This window comes from Chinchilla lanigera, unplaced genomic scaffold, assembly GCF_000276665.1.
Source record: "Chinchilla lanigera isolate Chin_1 unplaced genomic scaffold, ChiLan1.0 scaffold00004, whole genome shotgun sequence".
Classification (NCBI taxonomy): Eukaryota; Metazoa; Chordata; class Mammalia; order Rodentia; family Chinchillidae; genus Chinchilla; species Chinchilla lanigera.
Genome location: NW_004955405.1, coordinates 19,968,009 through 19,988,447, shown reverse-complemented (window position 1 = coordinate 19,988,447; position 20,439 = coordinate 19,968,009). Strand labels below are relative to the sequence as shown.

Here is a 20,439-nt window from a genome sequence, read left to right as displayed (position 1 = left end):
AATAGACAGTATCCCACTGTGTACATACACTATATCTTCTTTATCTAGTCATCATCCCAGCCCTGGGAAAAGAAAAGATTAAGGTTGATTTCATATTGTGATACTATGGGTAGTGATGCAACAAACCTGGGTGTGCAGGTGTCTTTTGACATGCTCATTTAATTTCTTTTGCACACAAAATCAGAGGTGAGATTGTTAGGTTGCATAATAATTCTTTTTTGGTTTTTTGAGAAAACTCCATGCAGTTTTCCACCATAGCTGTACTCATTTATATTACTATCCCCTGAGTATGACAGATCCTCTTTCTCCACATTCACACTTCTGCTTGTTACTTTCTATGCTCTCAATAAAAGCCATTCTGAGATGAGGTACTACTGAACTGTGGCTTTGAATTACATTTCAGCAATGATTAATGCAATTGCACATTTTTCATATGTATGTATTAGCCATTTGTGTCTATTCTTTGGAGGAATGTTTATTCAGTCTTTTAGTCTACTTTAATTGAAATATTTGATATTTTGCTGTTGGATTGAGTATTTCATATATTATAGATGTAGTGCGCACATATTTTCTCCCATTATGTATGTTGTCTCCTCAGTATGATTGTTTCCTTAATGGCATGTAAATGTTTTTAATACCATTTGTCTAGTTTTGCACGTGCACACGTGTGTGTGTGTGTGTGTGTGTGTGTGTGTGTGTTACTGGGGATTGAATTCAGGTCTTTGCACCAAGAAACCTTCCCAGCCCTCTTTTGATTGCTGTTAAATTTGTGACAGGGCTTTGCTAAGTTGCCTAGCTTGGGCTTGAACTTATGATCCTCTTGTCTCAGTTTCCCAGAGTGCTGGGACTGCAGGTGTGTGCCACCACATTCAATTACATTTGCTCTTGTTGCCTGTGTTTTAAGGTCTTACAAAAAATAATTTTCTCTACCACTGTTTTCAAGTGCACCCACCCCCACTTTTTTCTAGGACTTTCACAGTTTCTAGTTTTACATTTAGGCATTTGATTTATTGTGTTGATGTTTCTGTATATGGCGTGAGATAGGAATGTGGTTCATTATTCTGTAATGAATGTCCATTTTCCTAAGATCAGTTACTGAAGAGGCCAACCTTTCTGCAACATTTTGTTTTGGTACATTTGTCCAAGATCATTTGGCTGCAGATGAAAAGATTTTGTGTCTTGGTTCTTTATTGTGTTCTACTATTGTGTGCACTGTTTTTTATTCCTGTATTGTCTGTTTTGGTTACTAGGTTTTCATAGTAGTATTGTTTAGAGGCCAGGTATTAGGATACCTCCACAGGGTTCATTTTAATCAAGATTACTCTCAGGGACTTTTGTGGTTCCATGTGGTGGACAAGGTTATTCTTTTTTTTTAATGAGATGGACAAGAGGTACTAAACCATGCATTAAGCAACTTTTTTCTATAAAGCCCTAATTCATAAACATTTCAGGCTCTGGTTTTGATTAAAAAAATTATTTTTGGATACTTAAAATGGAATTTTATAGTTCAGGTATCATAAAATACTATCAATTTGAAAGTTTTTAACTATTCAAAAGTATAAGCACCATTTTTATCTTATGGAGTGGACATAAAGAGAAATAAGAAGAGCAAAAAAATGTGAAATGTTTTATGACAAGTAAATAGTAAGTAGTAGTTAGAAATTAATATAAGTGGCTATCAAGCATGCCAAGTCATTCTATATGGGATGGATGTATTTGGATATGTGGCAATAAATCCATTCTATTTACTGCCATATATTCTATGTAGTTGGATATATGGCAGTAAATATGTTCTGTCCTGGGGAAAAAGGCTGAAAAAAGAAAATGCAAAAGCAACCACTCTCCAAACAGGATCTGTAATCCCTGCCTAGGTAACTTACTTTCTCCCTAAGCAATTCTACCATTTTCTAGCTCTTGACTATTAACTATTTCCTTATCCTCTTTGTCTCAATTAGCTCAACATTAACTTAGAAGTTATCTCATAAGCTTCTTGTGAGATTTCAATGATTTAATATGTAAAAAACTTAAAAATTATGTTTGGCACAAAGAATATTTGCAGATATTATTAATGATGCTGATAATGTCATCATTACCTTTTTTGACATGATACTTTTCAAAAATGATTGATCTGAGACCCAGAGAGGTGGAGTGTTTGGTCCACAGTGGCACTGATTAGGTGGCAATATGTTGGGGACAAGAAGAAGTTTATCACTCTTCATCTTTATAATTCATTTACTTTTCTCTTAAAAGTAAGAGTGCAAAGACCATACAAGCTCTGCGTCCTTCCCCATTGACATTTTGTAATATAAACACATTTAAAACTCACATAAAATAAGATTGAAATGAGGGACAAATGAATGCAATGCATATTAACTGCCATTAGAGCCCAAGAAAATGGATTACTTTAAATGAGTTGTTCAGAATGATGGGTTTAGTGTGCCTTTTCCTGTTATTTCTAAGGAAGGACCTAAATAGATAAATCCTTTTAATCCCCCAGCTTATTTTTTACATGCAAGAATGACTAATGGATATTGTTCCTGCCTTTTACATTTTCTTGAGTATTTTTCAAGCACTTTGAAATGCTTTTCTTTTCCTTAAAAAGACTTCTTTCCCTTCTATAATAGAGCTAAAAAGACTAATTCTAGGTCAGAGTCTATTACTTTCACTTCTGCACAGATTGGGGAAAACAAAAACAAAGACAGAAGTGTGATTTAGTCCTTCAACAATTCCGGGGTGAGGAAGGCAAATCTCATGATGCTGAGAGGAAGAGTAGCAATCAGCAACTCTATGATCACAAAGATAAATTTACTGTGATATTTTTAAAGATATAAATAACCACTGATGGAAATACAGCATGGTTGGGTTATTAATTAAAACATTCACTCTAAAACACCCAAATCTTCGTAGTTGCAAATGGTCCACATGTGAATAAACAGAAGATAAAACTGTGATTAGGACTGTGTATTTACCTTTTAAAATTTAACAGCAAGCCAAGGGTGATTGTCCACCCCTGTAATCCCAGCACTCGGGAGGCTGAGGCAGGAGGATTTCTGAAAGTTTGAGGTCAGCCTGAACTATATAGCAAAACCATGCCTCAAAATGATAATAAATAAATAAATAAATAAATAAATAAATAAATAAATAAATAAATAAATTTAACAGCCAGCATTTCCTCATAGAATTTCAATAGTGCTTAGTATATATAAAATAGAACTTTTCATTTTTCTCTGAACCCATGTCATTTTTAAATGGCCACTTTTTGAGACTTTTGAAGACAAGGACTCTATTTCACAGAACACCCCTCCTGCTTTGTAAACTAGCCACTGGATTATTTAATTTCCTTTTTCTTCTGAGCATAATTTGATCTTCTCAGTTTTTTGGTTTTGTTTGTTTGTTTGTTTTTATCGTGTGAGAGGAAGGTTGACGACATTAGTCCCTTGTCCTTATGGCCTCAGCTGAGCGTTAAGCCAAATCAGCACTTTTTGTTACCTCTCACTGTGGAGAGAAGAGGATGGGCTTGGCTGGTAAGAGGGAGTGCACAGGAGCGAAAGAAGACTCCATCCTGGACCCGCAGGTCTGTGAGAACCACCAGTGCTTTTACTGAGCCCTATTCTCTGTTTCCATTGTGAGAGCCCACGTTTGTTTTATAAGTGGGTTTCCGGGCTCTCCTTTGGTAAGGTGAGAAATATACGCCACGTCATCTGGGGGATGCAGACTAACATATTCCTTCCTGAAATTCAGAACTTTCCACTGTGTTACTGCCAACTTCCTCAGCACTCAACCCTGAATTACTGAGGTTTTTATACCTGGGGTTGCGCTTCTCGGTGTCATTTGTTTCCTTCAATGAAAAATCTCTACCACCCTCATTTATTTCTTGGTTTACTTATATTTGAGGTTCAATTTCTTGAAGTGATAAATACAACTTGTTAAAAATGTGTTTTCCAACCACTACCATTTTTGTTTTTTTATTTTAAAAACTAAAAAACTGATAAAACAACAATGAAGACAAAATCAAAACAAGACAAAACAACAAAAAATGATACATGACCTCAAGACAAAATGATAGAAATTTACAGTGGTTGCTAAACTGCAAACTGTTATCTTCAATGAAATTGCTCAGTCCATTAGACATGAGAATGTAAGATTGATCAAACAATCAAAGACAGTAACAAGTAAAAAACAAGTGTTTAGGACTTCAGTTTTCTTTTTGTTCTCTGGATTGATTCTTAAACTCTGCTTCCTCTATTTTTATTACTACTCTTGCAACGAATCCCCATGACAACAGTCCTATGCCTAACAATCTCCATCAATCCTGCTAACAAATTTAAGTTGCTTTGCATTTTTGTGGCCGTTTACGTGCTTTTCATGAAAATGCCAGTACTTGAATTTTTTTTTTAACATTAAAGAGTTATTTTGAATTGTGTAAATAGATGAATATGAGGAGTACTGAGTAACACAAAATGTAATGACTGAAATAGAGGTTAGTTGAACACAATAGAGATAGTTTGCAAAGTGTGGAAATATTCATCAAGAGCTAAGTTAAATATAGCTCTTATTGAAATTAAATGAATTTTTTTGTTGTTTTTTTGAGCATTGGACCCAGGGCTTTCCCATTGATCTATAGCCTTAGCATTTTAAAAGATGTTTAATTTCCAAATAGGGTCTTGCTGAGTCACTAAGTTGCTACCGCTGTGCTTGGACTTGTGATTCTTCTACATCAATTTACCAGAATGTTGGGATTATGGGCGTGTGCCATCATGCCAAGCTACAAAATGACTGTTCTTAAAAGTAGCTATCATGAACATTTCCTGAAAAAATATTTTTAAAGGTGATGTCTAGGCCTGTATGTTATTGTTCTTGCAACCATTCTATATTAGAACAGGATTTTACAGTTTAGCACTTCAGTTCTTTTTTAGGAATGGCTTTTAAAAATCTTTAACATTTAAAAGACATTTTCATTATTAAAAACCTAAGCTTTGATTCCATGGTCAGACAAAATTATCCTTGTGTTTCTTAATTTAAGTACAACTAGTTCAGATGGAAAATTCAGAAAGAGCCAAATTCATATGATTTGATGGGTTTCCACTAGTGAATCACCAGAAACTTACTAACAATTAATTGTAATTTCTACACACAGGCAGTTCATCTATATAGCAATTGGGAAGTCCAGTTAGCCAACACTGGACAGGTGAAAGGTTTATAACAAAGAAGGAAAAAATATAGAATGTTCTCATTCATTCAGTAAAATTTTGATAATTGAGTTAGAAAGGATTAAACAACTACAGGTAAATATGCTGTTCCCACCTTTCAGCTAGTTGGTCATTCATTAAGTAAAATGGATTTATTCACTAAATCACCTATTAAATAATGTTTTTGACCAGACAGGAGACAAATCTTTCCAAGGCATACCTCTAATTCTCATCTCCAGACAATTTGATCATTCAAAAGGATACTTCTGTTTTAAATATCACAGAATTTATCCATGAAAAACAAATTTTCAGTGAAAATCAGTCAAATTGAACATAGTACGTTCAATTGTCTTACACTGATTTTTATATGCTCCAGTGATGCTTCTAAATCTTATTTCCAGAGTCAGAGTTAGAAAGTGAAATTGTTACTGACTTGAGATCCGTAATTCTGCTTCAGTAAATGTCTTTACGTTTGTTGTTTCTCAAATATTATATAACCACACAAATCTGAATCGTAGTGGTTGGAAAGTTGTTTAAGTGTAGATTGTAAACTCTACTGTTTAGTAACTTCTTTTTTTAGTTTTGTTTTTGTGAGTTGCAACTTCAGTGTAATCAGTGCAAGGAATTCAGCTACAATTAGAATAAGTATCTCTGTAGAAGCAAATTATGTGTTGGTATGGTGAGACTTCTGTAAGTCTCACGCTTGGAATTGTTAATTGAATTTGGGATAAAAATAGATGAAAAGCATCTTTGTTAATTAGATGTGGATACTGTTCAGAACTTGTGAAGTGGTTAAAAGCAGATATGAATTTTTAAAGCAGAGCAAGGATTGCTGTAGAATGAACACAAGGGAATTTATTTTTAAAAGTAGCTGGGAATTTATCAAGATAAGTTCAAATGCCTATGTCACATGAGAATAACAAATAAAAATGATAAATAGTGCAAAGGGCATGATTTCTACTTCTAAAAGTAGGTGAAGTCATCTGTTTATGAGGACATCTTCTAAGCTGTTAGCAAAACAGGGCAGGTAAATTTCCCTGCTACCAGACCATGGAAGTATGGTCGTGACCTAGATAAATATTTGTATTGTTTGTGCGATGAATCATTCCTTTAATTAGCAAAAGACAGAACAGTATGCTGAAAAAGCATCAGTTCTGAAGGAATTAGATCTATGTTAGAAACCTGTCTCTATCATCTGTAGAACCTCTGTATGAACTCATGATTATCATTTATTTACTCTTTAACTAGTTTTTCCATTAGTAAAATAAAAATATAATACTAAGAACACAAAATTACTAGAAAGACTAAAAGGAATAATCCATGTAACTTTCTTTATGTATTAAAAGTGCTTAACATATGGCAGCAACTGCTATTCTTAGCAGTTTTTAATGAGGAATTTATTTTCTGACCCCTTAATTCCTATTTGTTCTCTTTCTTCCCTTATCTGACTTCTGGAAAATTCTCTGTACATTACATTGAATGCTAAGAAGGGAAAAAGCAAGTGAGCATTAAATTAATTAATTTTCATTGTTCTACTTTCAAACTATTTTATTGGAGGAATTCAGTTCTTAAATACCCTTGAAATTTCAATTTTCCTTCTGGTACCAATCCATTCTGAATCCAAAACTCATAAACACATGGTGCTTCAGTGTATGTGACCTATATTACCTGACCTGCAGTTCATTTGTAGATAATTTTAATAATATTTTCAGGCATAAGAAAGTTGCTTAATATTTCACATTTATAGAATATCTAGATGACTTTCATTAAACTGCCTTCTATGATCTTATTCCTACCCTTCTTACAGCTGCCTATGCCTTCTGCTGTATTTGCTTCCTTATACTATACTGGGAATATTCACAAACAACACATCAGTACTTCTTACTCTTTTCTTAGTTTTTAGTTCCCCAGTGAGCTCTTCAGATATAATACTTGGTCTAAAGGTACTCAATATCAAAATGGGTTAGCAAAAGGCTAATATTCAACTACAATAGTGTGGCAATATTATGAGATGAGTTATTGGCTGAGGAATTATGTCACAGAACTCCTTGGGAGTGTATGGCCCCAGAATCCATCCCAAAGATCTATGACTAAGTAGCCATGGAGAAGGAAAGAAACTCATGTGAATACAACAGTTCACAGCCTTGAAGGTAGGTGTGTGACAACCCACCAGTAATTTAGAACACAAAATATGAGTAGGAAGATAAAACTGAAGAGTCAATAATTCACTATTATGGGTGTCATTACATAATGAGCTTTTAATGTACATATATGAGTAATCACTATGCAAACACTGTAAGATAGGCTATCATTATTCCCCTATTTTATAGAAGAATGAGTTTGAGTTTAAGTAAATTGAAGGAGACCATGTAATGAGCAACAGAATTTATCCTTAGCCTTTCAAGCATGTTAAGGAATTCAGTCCTTCCTTGAATCACCTCCTAAATAAACTACTTGGCTTCAGATTAGCTTTTGAAAAATTTCAAACATGAGAAGAGATTCAAAGATAACAAGAATGGAAAGTTGATATAAATAACTTCATATAATGTGCTTAACCCAGTTTCTTACATAGAGTAAGAGATCAATAAATGATTATTATTTTGTTTTCATAGTCTTATTTCTTCCTTCTATTTTTGCCTCATTTACTACAATGTAATTTCCACAGCAAGACCATGTCTGAATCTGTTACTTAGAGCACTGACCAGTAAATATTCATTGAATGGATGAACTAACATATTTTAAAACTTTGAGAAATCCTAAATTTGAGAATATAAAAATATTAAATATTCTCTTTTTCATTCCATATTGTGTCGCCTTAAGTTTCAGTGTTCACTGATGCTTCTATTCTTTTTTAGGGGAGACATTTTGCTTTATTTGAAGAACTCATAGAATCATTTTCATGGCCTTAAATATTTGTTTTCAGTAATAATTTCTCCTCTTCCCATCCTTTGCAAGAAAATTCCTCTCAGAGGGATCAACATTGACTGTTCCTTCTTAATTTATTGTCTATAATCACAAATTATGCCTCACATCACTGTTCCTAGGCTTTAATTTCTCTTTGGTTATTATCATCATTTAAAAATGTACTCTACTTACTTATTTTAAATGTTTTTCCCTCAATGAGAAAATGAAATTTCAATTAGAGCAAGGATGTCTTTGTTTTTCCCCTTCACTTATTTCCCTAATGCTGGTATAAAGTCAGTGCTCGAAAATTGTTCGTAAAAGGAATTAATCTCTCCCTACGGTAAAGGAAAACAGTTCTTCAGTGGAAGGAGTTAGGAGATGGTCTGTTACAAGACATGATAAATACAGTCCAGAAATAAAAGCTAAGAAATAGTTCAGATAGAAAGACTGGCTAACAAGACCACCAGTGTTCTACTCTATGCAATTAGAGGTTCTCAGAGATGTACAAGAGCCAAAAAATGACCTGACTGAAACAACAATAAGAATGAAATGAGGAAGACCAGTTTTGAGATAGAATGGGATTTAGACTACCTAGAAATAACCAGTCAAGCTGTCAGAACTTGGTTAAAAAACTAAGAAATGCAAATAAGGATGAGGGCAAAGCAGTAAACCAGAAGATATCACCAGACTGTTTTGTTAAAACATGTTAGCTTTGCTAGTCCCATAATTCCTCCATCTTCTTCTAGATATTTTCCCCCAAAAAAGCCTATAGTTCCGAGAACACAGAACTAGAAACACAAAGAGCTTAGAATCTTCAGTTTAACTTGAGGCCATTTTTGTTAAAATAAATCAGAACTACAGTTTAAAAATCATGGTTTCTCTTATGTAAGAAATTCAAAGTGTAAGTAAACTAAAGAGCAAAATAAAAGATAGATAAAGAGGACAGAGGGAGCTAGAAATTTTGCAAAGGGGAAGGGGGCCAAGAAATGGAGGGAGGGGGAAAAGAATGGAAAGATGTGATATAAAGATATAGATATATAGAAACATAAAGACATAGATACATCAATACACAGATAATATGGAGATAAACTCCCTATGCTAAATGCAATCATTCTGTAGTGCAAACACATACTAGTAAAAACGTTGAATCAAAAAATAAGTGTAAAAAAATGTTTTTGCTTCTCTCTTCCTGGTAAAACTTTATCATTATCCAAAATTCCCACGTAGATATGCTATATCCTGTGTTGTGTTCAGTGTTAGGTACTGCATTTGTAAGAACACGTTTCACTCCATGGGGTGGAAAGCCAATTCAAACTAGTATGAGCACAAAAATAAAATATTACCTTAAATCACTAGAATGCCAGAAATAATATTTTTTTTCAGAATGGCTAGATAAGGAGCTGAATTAATGCATCAGGAATTGTTCACTCTCACGTCTATTTCCCCCATGAGTAGAAATGGATGGCAAACAGCAGCTCAGTCATATCCTACCAGCATATCTTGAACAGCTCAACCAACAGTATCTATTTTTTAATTTTAAAAATAAAACAATGAAAACAAATTAAAAAACAGACACCCATTCACAAAATAGCAAAAGAACAACACAAGGGGCTGGGGATTTAGCTCAGCGGCAAAGCGCCTGCCTGGCAAGCACAAGGTCGTGAGTTCGGTTCCCGGTACCGGAGAAAAAACAAAAAAAAAAAAAAAAAAAGAACAACACAAGCAACACTAAACTACAGACAAGGTCACAGGAAATTAACCATGGTTGTTGTATGACATATTGATATCATCAAAGTGGTTTCTCAGGAAAACACATATAGACATGCAAGACTGATCAAATAATTCATCATTAACTGTTCCTTTCAATAAAGCAATAGAAGTCAGTAGTACAACTGTTAGCTATCCTGTATATACATATATACATAATTTCCCCTTCTTTCTTTTCTCTTTACCCTCATCCCACTTACTCTTTACTTTTGAGCAGTTTCCTTTTCTTTCACAATGTCTATCATACTCCTAATTTTTATTCACTCTTTCCTGTTCTTACACTAGTGAGACGATATGTTGCTTGTACATGCAGGTCTGATTTATTTCACTTAGGAGTATTGTCTCTAGTTGTGACCATTTACCTATAAAAGCCTCAAGTTTATCTTTCTTTATAGCTGAGTAATATTCCATCATATAAAAATGTTACAATTTTTTATCCATTCCTCAGTGGATGGGCATTTGGGTTGCTTCCATGATTTAGCTATTACAAATGCACTGTTATAAACATGAGTGCACATATATTGCTGTGATATGATGTTTTCAGATCTTCTGGGAAAATACCCAGAAGGGGAATAGCTGGCTTGAATGGGACCTCTAGACTTAGTTTGCTGAGGAATCTCCAAACTGATTTCCACAGTGGTTGCACCAGTCTGCATTCCCACCAGCAGTGGAAAAGAGTTCCTATTTATCCACAGCCTTGCCAGCATTTGTTATTGGTTGATTTTCTTAACGATAGCCATTATTACTGGGGTAAGATGAAATCTCAATGTTGTTTTAATTTGCATTTCTTAAATGACTAATGATGTTGAACATTTTCTCATGTATTTATTTGAGAAATTCTTATTATCTCAGATGCCCATTATAGGATTGGGTCTTTGAATTTGGGGGGCAGGGGTGATGCTTTTTAATTCTTTAAATGTTCTACATAGAAGACTTTTGTCCGAGGGACAGTCAGCTAAAATTTTTTCCCAATTTGTGGGTTTTCCTTTCACTCTGCTGGTGATTTCTTTAGATGTGCAAAAACTTTTCAGTAAGATGAGATCCCAGTTGTTGATTCTTTGAAGTATTTCCAGGGCAAGGTGTAACAAAACCAAGTATTTGGTTTTTGTTCATGAACTCTCTGCCTACCCCTATGTCTTCGAGGTTTTAGCTACTTTCTCTTCCAACAGATTTAGTGTTTCTGTTTTAATATTGAGATCTGTGATACATTTTGACTTGAGTTTGGTGCATGGTGATAAGCTTGCATCTATTGTGAGTCTTCGGCAAGTGGCAAGCCAATTTTTCCAGTACCATTTATTAAAGAGTCTATTGTTCTTCCAGTGAGTTTGTTTGGCCCCTTTGTCAAAGATTAGGTGGTTGACTGTGTTTGTGGTTGTGGCTGTTTCTTCCAGTCTGTTCTATGGATCCTCAGGTCTGTTTTTTAGCCAGTACCATGTTGATTTTATTACAGTAGCTTTGTAGCATAATTTCAGATCAGAGATTGGGATTCCATCAGACTTGTCTTTGTTGCCCAGGATTGCTTTTGCTATTCTGGGTCTCTTCTGGTTCCATATGAATTTTAAGAATGTTTTCTTTAGATCTGCGATGTATGCTAATGCTAGTTTAATGGGAATTGCATTGAATCTATACAACAAATTTGGTAGTATGGCCATTTTCACAATGTTGGTTCTTCCTACCCATGAACAAGGAATATTTTTCCATTTACTGAAATCCTCCTTGATCTCTTTTTTCAGAGTACTGTAGTTTTTATTGAACAGATCTACTTCTTTTTGTTAGATTGGTTCTTAAATATTTCAATATCTTGGGTGCTATTGTGAAAGGTATGGTTTCCTTAATTTCTGTACAGTCTTTTATTTGTATAAAGTGATGCTATTGATTTTTGAGTGTTAACTTTGTATCCAGCTACGCTACTGAATTTGTTGATTAATTCAAAGAGTTTTCTTGTGGAGTTTTTGTGGTCTTCCATGTAAAGGATCATGTCATCTGCAAATAGTGATAATTTCATTCTTCCTTTCCTATCTTTATTCTCTTTATTCAACCAATAACATCTGAATGACTATTCTAATTTCCCTGGCTTGAATCATGTGCCCACCTGTTTTCCAAGAGCCCCTGACTCCTTGATTGATAATCTCTCTGGCATTAGAATAATAAAGAAAAATTCCCCAAATAATATGTAATATACTATTACTAAAAAAACTGAATGAGTGAATTTTGGGCATCTAAAATCAAATGTGAATACACACCTGACAAGAGATGCCTGATTATTTTAAATAGGAATTTTCCCTTGACAAGAAAGGTTTTTAGATCATTGTCAAACCACATCCCAAAAATATAAGCAAAAATTTTCTTGTTTTTGAATCTGTCCATGGAGGAGTCCAACCATAATGAATTTCAAAGGGCTTCAGGGTGGAAGGATATTAGTACTTGAGAAGGAAATGTTTCTTCTAAATATAGCCTCTGTGCAAATGAGTAAGTGTAACAGAGTAGGAAGTTTCTATCCATGGAGTTAACTTGGTTCTTGTCTTACTGTAGCAAAATATCTGAAAATGAGAGATTTATAAACAACAGGTTTCATTTCTCTAAATTCTGGAGGCTGGAAAGCCCAGGGAAAGATGCTTGCTGGTTTAGGGGCTCATTAAATCTCAGAATGCTTCCAATATGACACCTTTAATATCATGTCCTTACATGGTTCAAAGGGACAGAAAGGAAAATTATCCTCACTAGCTTATTTGGACTCATTTATAAAAATACTAATCCTATTTATGAGGAATGAGTTCTTACAAATTAATTGCTTCCTAAAGGCTTTATCTTTTGAGAATTTTGCATTGGTTCTTAGGCACCAGCATCAGAATTTTGGAGGAACACATCCTTTCAAGCCATAGCTTTCCACCATGACCTTCTACATTTCATGCCAAGTACATTTATTCCTAAAATCTTAATTCATTCTTGCATTAACTTCAGATCTAAGTTGAAGTCTCATACAAAATCACATAAATCATACGTGAATGATAGTCATATGTGTAAGATAAATTCTCCCTCCATCTGTGAGTCTCTGAAATCAAGTTATGTGCTTCCAAAATACAATAGTGCTACAGGCATAAGATAGATATTTGAATTCCAAAGGGACAAATAGGAAAGAACAAAGGAGTGGCAGATCCCAGTTAAGTCCAAAAGCCAACAGGGCATGCAACATTAAATCTTTTTTTTTTTTTTAGCTAGTTCATATTAGGCATTTATTTTTCAAAGTTTTTTTCATTTTTCTAATTTTGTATATATAATGTATTTTTTTATTTTAGAGATAAAAGATCGAAAGCATATTAACAAACACAATAATCTCGGATTCTGTGCCCTGCCTTCTGGAAACCTCCTGGTAGAGGTTGTGTCACCAAAGTCCCAGGTAGATCCATCCCCACATCTCTGGTAGATACAGCCTGTCTTAGGTATTTTTCTCGTTGCTGGGACAAAAAATACCTACCACCCAAAGTTAAACAAAAGGTTTATTAAGTTCACAGTCTGTAGAGGTTTCAACCCATAATTGGCTGGCTCCACGATAGGGTGGATGTCAGACAGGCATCCCAGAGAAATAGTTCATGGTGGGCCAAAGATAGCAAAGCAAGTGAGGGAATGACCACAGCTCTTTCTATCCTTTGTCTTACCAAGGCTACTTAGGGCAGCTGGCCCTCACATCCTTAATGCTAATGCCCTTGATCTTAACATTGCACCATGAATCAATCACACACACTAGACCCTGCTACCTCTGAAAAAGCCCCAACTATGACTGCTTAAGGATGTGAGGAACATCTAGACACAACCATAATACAGCTCATACCCCAGCTTTCATGAGTTACAACTCAAAGGCAAGGAACTATGCCCTGTTGGTTCTCAAATTCTGGGAGATCGCTGGCATCCCTTACCCAAAGTCTCTACTCAGCCTTGCCTTAGTGAGAAGTCTCCATGGTAGACCCATTCCTGTAGGGCTTCTGCACAAGTCCAGGTTTTCTAAGGGGCATCCTTTAAAGTTTAGTTGAAGAAAGCCAGGCCTCTACAGCTCTGTACCTGTGGAGTTAGCACCATGTGGACAAAGTTTATGGTCTCTCTTCACAAGGTGCTGAAATTTGGGGAACTTGGTGGATGGGGAAGCTTTGAAAACCTCCAAATGCCTTCCAGAATAGGCTTTTAGAGTCCTTATGAGTAACATATATATGTTACTCATGTTATACTCATATATATGTTATACTCATGTTATACTCATATATATGGACCAACATAAGTATTGTACGTTATCCTCCGACTTCAAAAGCCTAGTTTTCACTTAATTTATTAAAAATGTTTGCAGGCAAATGGTTAAAAATTATCATTTTTGGAATTAACTGTTATGTACATAATTTATGAAAAACATGAACTTTATAATTTTTTAAAATAATAGCACAATCTTATTTGTGGGGGTGTTTTATGAATAAGTTTGGTGTTTTAATGTTTTTTGAAAGGGCATTAATTCATACTTTCAGTGATTCATTCTGTAAACCTTTATAGATACTCTCTTTTATTTTGGAACGTATTTAAAATTCATCTGACTTGCCACACAAATGAAAGTTAATCTGTAAGCTGAGAGTAAAACTTGGCATTTGAATATGTTTTTCAAAATTATCTCCTTTGACTTCTAAGTGAATTAAATAATAGAAGAAAATGCATAGAAAAATTTTAATGCCCTGGTAATTTTGTCTTAGCTTATCAGTGAAGTCACAGATGTTGTCTTAGTGTAGTGTTAGCACACAATACATTAATTTTTTAAAATTCATAATAAAATTCCATTATCTCTCCATGGTAACATTACATTGTACAAAATCCAACATGTTGAGAATGTCATATGAAAGTGATTTTTCTATGAGCTCTTCCATTCTTGCTATAATTCCTTAATATCACCCATTTCTGTGTTAACTAACAAAAAAGCAATGTCTCTGAAGTTGCTCATGCACATCAAGGCTTTACCTTTTGTTACTCTTGAATTAATTGGGTTTACATTCTTTATTTTTTTCATATTCATTCATTATTTAGTTCAATACATTTATATTGCATACCCTAAGCATAATAATTTGGTGTACTGCTTTTATGAAAATGTGACTCTCAATAAAGTACTCTTTCTAAAATTATTTTCCCATGAGATATTATTAGGACTTCTGCTACCTCAATACACAGGCAAAGTACGTAAGGAAATAAAGAATATTATATTTGATTTTAATAAATCATACACACCCAAAAGTAAACAAGGTTGTATTGTAAAAAGTATTTAAGGAAAATGTACATGTCTCTCTGAGGAGATGTATTTCAGCTAAGTTTTGAAAGCTAGGATATGGTCAATTGTCAGCTACAGTAATGGGGAAAAAAAGATAAACAGACATTAAATTCCTCCTTTCAGGGTAGATGGATGTGTATATATTTCAGGAATGAATAGGAGGCCTTTATGGCCAAATGGAAAAGCTCATGTAGAATACTTCAGACCTTGTAAGAGGTTTGAATTTATTCTAGGTAAGTTGGGAAAATGTACTTTTTTTTCCACAAAGATAAGCAGTAACAAGATATAATATATTAAAAAGCTGAACCTGGCTCCTTCATGCATAATATGTTGTGGATAGGTAAGACCGAAAGTGCAGGAATGAGTTGTTGGTGATTGCAGTATCATGGGAGAAACGTTGTTCTTTGTCATGAGATGACCTGCCTTTGGGAATCGATATGCCATATGTTCAAACACCAGAGGTCAAATGTGAGATCATCTGACCTCATACATACAGCTTGGCAGTGAGGCACTGAACCCTGAGGGACTGCATTTTTAAAAAATATTTAATGAATATTGGTCTTTTTCACAAACTAGCCTCATAATTTTAAATTTTGTGTAAATATTGTATGATGCAATGTTTATTGCACATTAAATAAACCAAAAGTTATTTTTTCTAGATCTAACACTAACTGATACCTGCACTGATAAAACATGCTGTGAAATAAGTTATAGCATTAATATAATATAAAATAGTTTTAAAATCATGCATACAAAAGTAAAAATATATTTTATAACACCATTTTTAAAGGGTATAATATTATTTTCCACTCTGTGTATTACTAAAATCATCTGTACTAGAAGAACTTGAGAACTTTTTAAATTTAAAAGTATATCTAAAATTGAGCAGAAGTTGGCAAGAATTAATTGCTTTCCAAATTTCATCAGAAAATTGAATAAGGTTGGATGATAAATGCAAGATTAATTGACAGTGAAGTAATAGCCATGAGATAAATTTAATGGTATGTTCTCATGATAGTGTTAGAAAATTATTTAATGATTTAGCTTATGTAGTTATTTGTTTTAAAACTTCAGCTGTATTATCACTGCAAGGTAAATACTTGTGACTATAATTAGTCTTCAACCTTTGATATTTCCATTTACTTCTCTTGTATACTTTAAAAATACAGACTGTAATAATTTTATAATATTTTAAAAAATAAAGATAATTTTTGAATTCATGACAGATCAGATCTTTCTTTGGCTACATTTCCAAATAGATACATTTTCCAAGTAGAAAATATTGCTTGAATAAATTTCCCAATGCTTTAACCTTTCCTTACAAGTATTACAAATTCTTAACAGTGTAATTAAAAATATTGACAAGTTTTTAAAACACTTTTTGAAATGAGTAAAATTTAATGTTTACTTTCTGATCACTTGTTAGCACTCATGAGTTACGAACCACTTTCAATTTTTTACTCATTTAAGTTTTAAAGGAATAATGCTTTTATTTTGCAGATTGCTGCCTTGCGTGAGCAAAACGTCCATATACAAAGAAAAATGGTATCAAGCGAGGGGTCCACAGAGTCTGAGCATCTTGAAGGAATGGAGCCTGGCCAGAAAGTCCATGAAAAGGTATAATGTAGGCGACATGCACTCACACAGAAATGTTGACTTTCTATATCATTTGACAGAAACATGAAATGTAAAACACATGTACTGGACATTCTTTAATATCTGTTGGTATTTTGGTGAAAGGTACAATTTTAAAATAATGCAATTATTTGTGATTTATATGTGTATAAATGGGTCAAGTATATGTGTACACATATATATTTAGGATTATTTTAAGAACAATGACAACACTTGAATTATTAAGTGATATAAAGTGCAATTGGTGAGCAATCTATTTTTTATTGCTGCAAAACTTTTGATAATCTTTTATTTGTCTAAGTGTTTGCTTTGTATAGGAAACCCCAGTAATACTTTTGCTAATGATAAAATATATGTATATATATATGTATATATATATATATATATATATATATCATCTTTTACTGCATTTTAGAATGTAATAGTTCTTCTTTCAGGTGAGGCTTAGACATAGGCAAAGGAGAAAAGGAAATTAGCAATCTGTCAGTCCAATAGCAAAATAATTTGCCTCTTTTAAACTGCTTATTTCCAGCCTAAAAAGGAAGAATGTAAATTATCGGTAGCTCCAGAATTAGATGAAAATTACTTACATATTTGCATATCCCTGTGCTTGAAACTCAGGGGATCTTCTCAATGTTTGGCTGTGGTAAGTTCTAACTTAGGATAGTTAAGCTGTTTAATCATTAATACCACACGAATCAGGTAGCTAAATTGGTGTAATTGTAAACGTCAGGACGTCTAAAGCCCAGAGATTAAGAAGCCAGTGACTGGATAACAAAGTAAATAGCATCAGACTTCTTACCAGAAAATAAATTAAGCACATCTTCACATATGCGATTAAAATAAATGGAACATTTCTAAGTTTTCTTCCTTCAGGAGTAAATGTATAAAAAGCTAAGCAAACCAGACTAATTTCCAGAGATAATCTTCAATTTTGGTAGCTGGGAACTGCATAGATCTTCTCTTAAGAATTCAGGATTTTATCCGTTATGTATTTTATAAAAATCCTAAACTATGTTTAAAATACAATTTTATAAACAGATTTAATAACCTGTATCTGAGATTAGAAAAAATTCAGCATTTTACCTTTATGTACATTATAAAAATTCTAAACTATGTTAAAAATAAAATACAGTTTTACAGACATGTAATAAGCTATATCTGAGATAGAAAGATTAAAAATTATTTCTCTCTCCTTCAGCTGAATAAACTGATATTATTTCATATTATTATTACACCGTCAAGTTCTTTAGTACCATGCATTGACAATCCTAACACAGTTCAGGAAACTAACACGAAATTTTCTTTTTTGAGTGACTTAATTTTTTTTTTTTTTCCTGGTACCGAGAATCAAACTCATGACCTCGCGCTTGCCCGGCAGGCGCTGTGCCGCTGAGCTAAATCCCCAGCCCCTGAGTGATTTAAATTATATCATCAGTAGTAATACTACTGCAGCATTCCTCTACCCTAGAGAATTATAGAGTCACACTTGTTATGGAAATGGACTTTATGATGTAATCTTTTTGTACACATCTACAAAAGTTTTGTTTACTTTTAATGCTATATTTGTGTTACTCAGGTCAAGAACTGAAGAAATATGCTTTTTTTTTTAGGTATAAAGAATTTAAGAACTTATCTATCCTTAAATATACTATATGATACTTGAAGCATTCTTCCAGCATTCCAGGGGGGAAGGGGTTAAGAGAGCAGTTGTACATACGTAGTCTTTTCAAATACTCTCCTACATCATCTCACAATGTTTCGATTTACAGATGGTAAATAGGACAGTCCTTGCACCACCTATATGTACAGTATGCTGTATAATCTAGCTTTGTGTAATTACACTCTATTCTATTCACATGACAGTACCACTTAATGCTTAATTAACCAAATGCTTAATGCTTAATGCAACATTCCTTCATCACTTGTAACTAAGAGGGGCCAGAGGTTGTAACTCCCAATATATCCAAACAAAATAGGAAGTAACACAGTCTCTTTCAGATTAACTTTCAGATTTTGTTTACAAGATGAACATTGTTGTATACTTGATATTTTTCTCTACTAGACCTGACACCTACTGGTATACACGTGGGAGATTTTGAGTCATTGGTAACCTCTCGTGCTTGTCATTAACTTTCTTTGCATTCCAGTAGTTGATGAAGTTATTTCAACCAGTGTAGAAGCTGAATTCTGTGCTGCTGCTAACTCATTCTTGGCGAGGGTATGACTAAAGAATTTTAGATACCTCTGGTTATTGATATTCATTTTTTTAAAGTTTTCCAGTATCACAGAAAGATTTACAAGTGCTTTAGCACAATGATGCACCAGTTTTGTTTAGCATGTCTTGCCTATACCTTCTCTTTAAATCAGCTTTTTGTCTTTGTGAGAAAATACATGACACAATCAGCTCAAAGGGCAAAGATTTATGTTGGATTATGGTTAGAGAAGTTTCAGTTCATGGTCCCTGGGCCTGTGGTGAAGCAGAAGGCTGTGGCACATGTTAGAACAAATCTGCTCACCATATTGTGGCCCAGAAACAAAAGGAGAGAGTGAGGAAGCAGAGCTGGACAAAATATCCCACTTAGGGTACATCCCCAATGACCTAACTGCCTCCAAACAGGTTCCAGCACCTAACGTTTACACAGTTACAGTAGCCCATCAAGTTATGAATCAATGGATGGATTTATCCTTTGATGAGGTCAAAGCCCTCACGATACCATCACCTCCCAAAGCCCCACCTGGGAACACTGCTGCACTGGGGATAAAGCAGTCAACATACGAGCTTGGGGGGGGGATACTGAAAATCTAATAATAGCCTCCATGTGAATCTAAAGTATAATAAAATATGTTGTATACATTTAATTTGAATATAAAGATAAAAAACATTATTTCAATTTATATTAGACCCGTGATTGATTTCCCAGTATTATTCAGTAAATTGCTGATATTTTAGTATACTACATTTTTCTCTGATCATTCTTTTTTGTTGTTGTTGGTTTGTTTGTTTGGTACTAGGAATCAAACTCAAGACCTTGCACTTGTCAGGCAGGCACTGTGTGGTGGAGCTATACCCTGGACCCATCCTGACCATTTTTAATAAAATATAAAATAATATCTCATCATTCTCAACATGTTTGAATGAATACTACTAAGTTGAACACATAATATTGTAAAATGCCTTTTCAAAATTATTCTCTATGACATAATCATTTGAGATATAACAATACCACTGAATAATAAATTCTCACAAGATTATACTTTAAAGCCTGACAAATGTGATTGAGAATTTTTTAAAAGTATACTTAAACAGAAGGAAAAATTATTGAGTGGAATGTCTGTGTAACAAAACTTCTCAGTGTAGAAGCTTCTCACTGTAGTATCAGTGTGTAAATTGTAAAGACGTTGATTAGAAATCAATGCAAAACTACTGTTAGATACTAATGGAACTACGAGAAGGTCACTTGTAATCCAAGTAACTAGGATCAACCTTTGTTTAGGGCAGTAAAATCACTTAAATTACACATTCAGTTTAGGTTATTAGCCAACAAGGGAGTCTTTACGTCAGTGACTTGAAAATTCTGTAGACAAAACAGCTGACAAAAATAGTCTAAGAAAAATACTCTTAAATAGTCCATATTACTCATGAAAAAG

At 33.9% G+C, this 20,439-nt stretch overlaps 1 protein-coding gene across 13 annotated transcripts in view; it reads left to right on the top strand.

Moving 5' to 3' along the window:
• Ppfia2 (protein tyrosine phosphatase, receptor type, f polypeptide (PTPRF), interacting protein (liprin), alpha 2) overlaps positions 1-20,439 on the top strand; it is a 453,918-nt gene that overhangs the window by 303,219 nt on the left and 130,260 nt on the right. For all 13 annotated transcript variants that reach the window (XM_013517986.1, XM_005374377.2, XM_013518004.1 and 10 more), the window contains one exon: positions 16,654-16,770. In XM_013517986.1, coding sequence (XP_013373440.1) covers positions 16,654-16,770 — 117 coding nt within the window. The remainder of the gene's footprint in view (positions 1-16,653; positions 16,771-20,439) is intronic.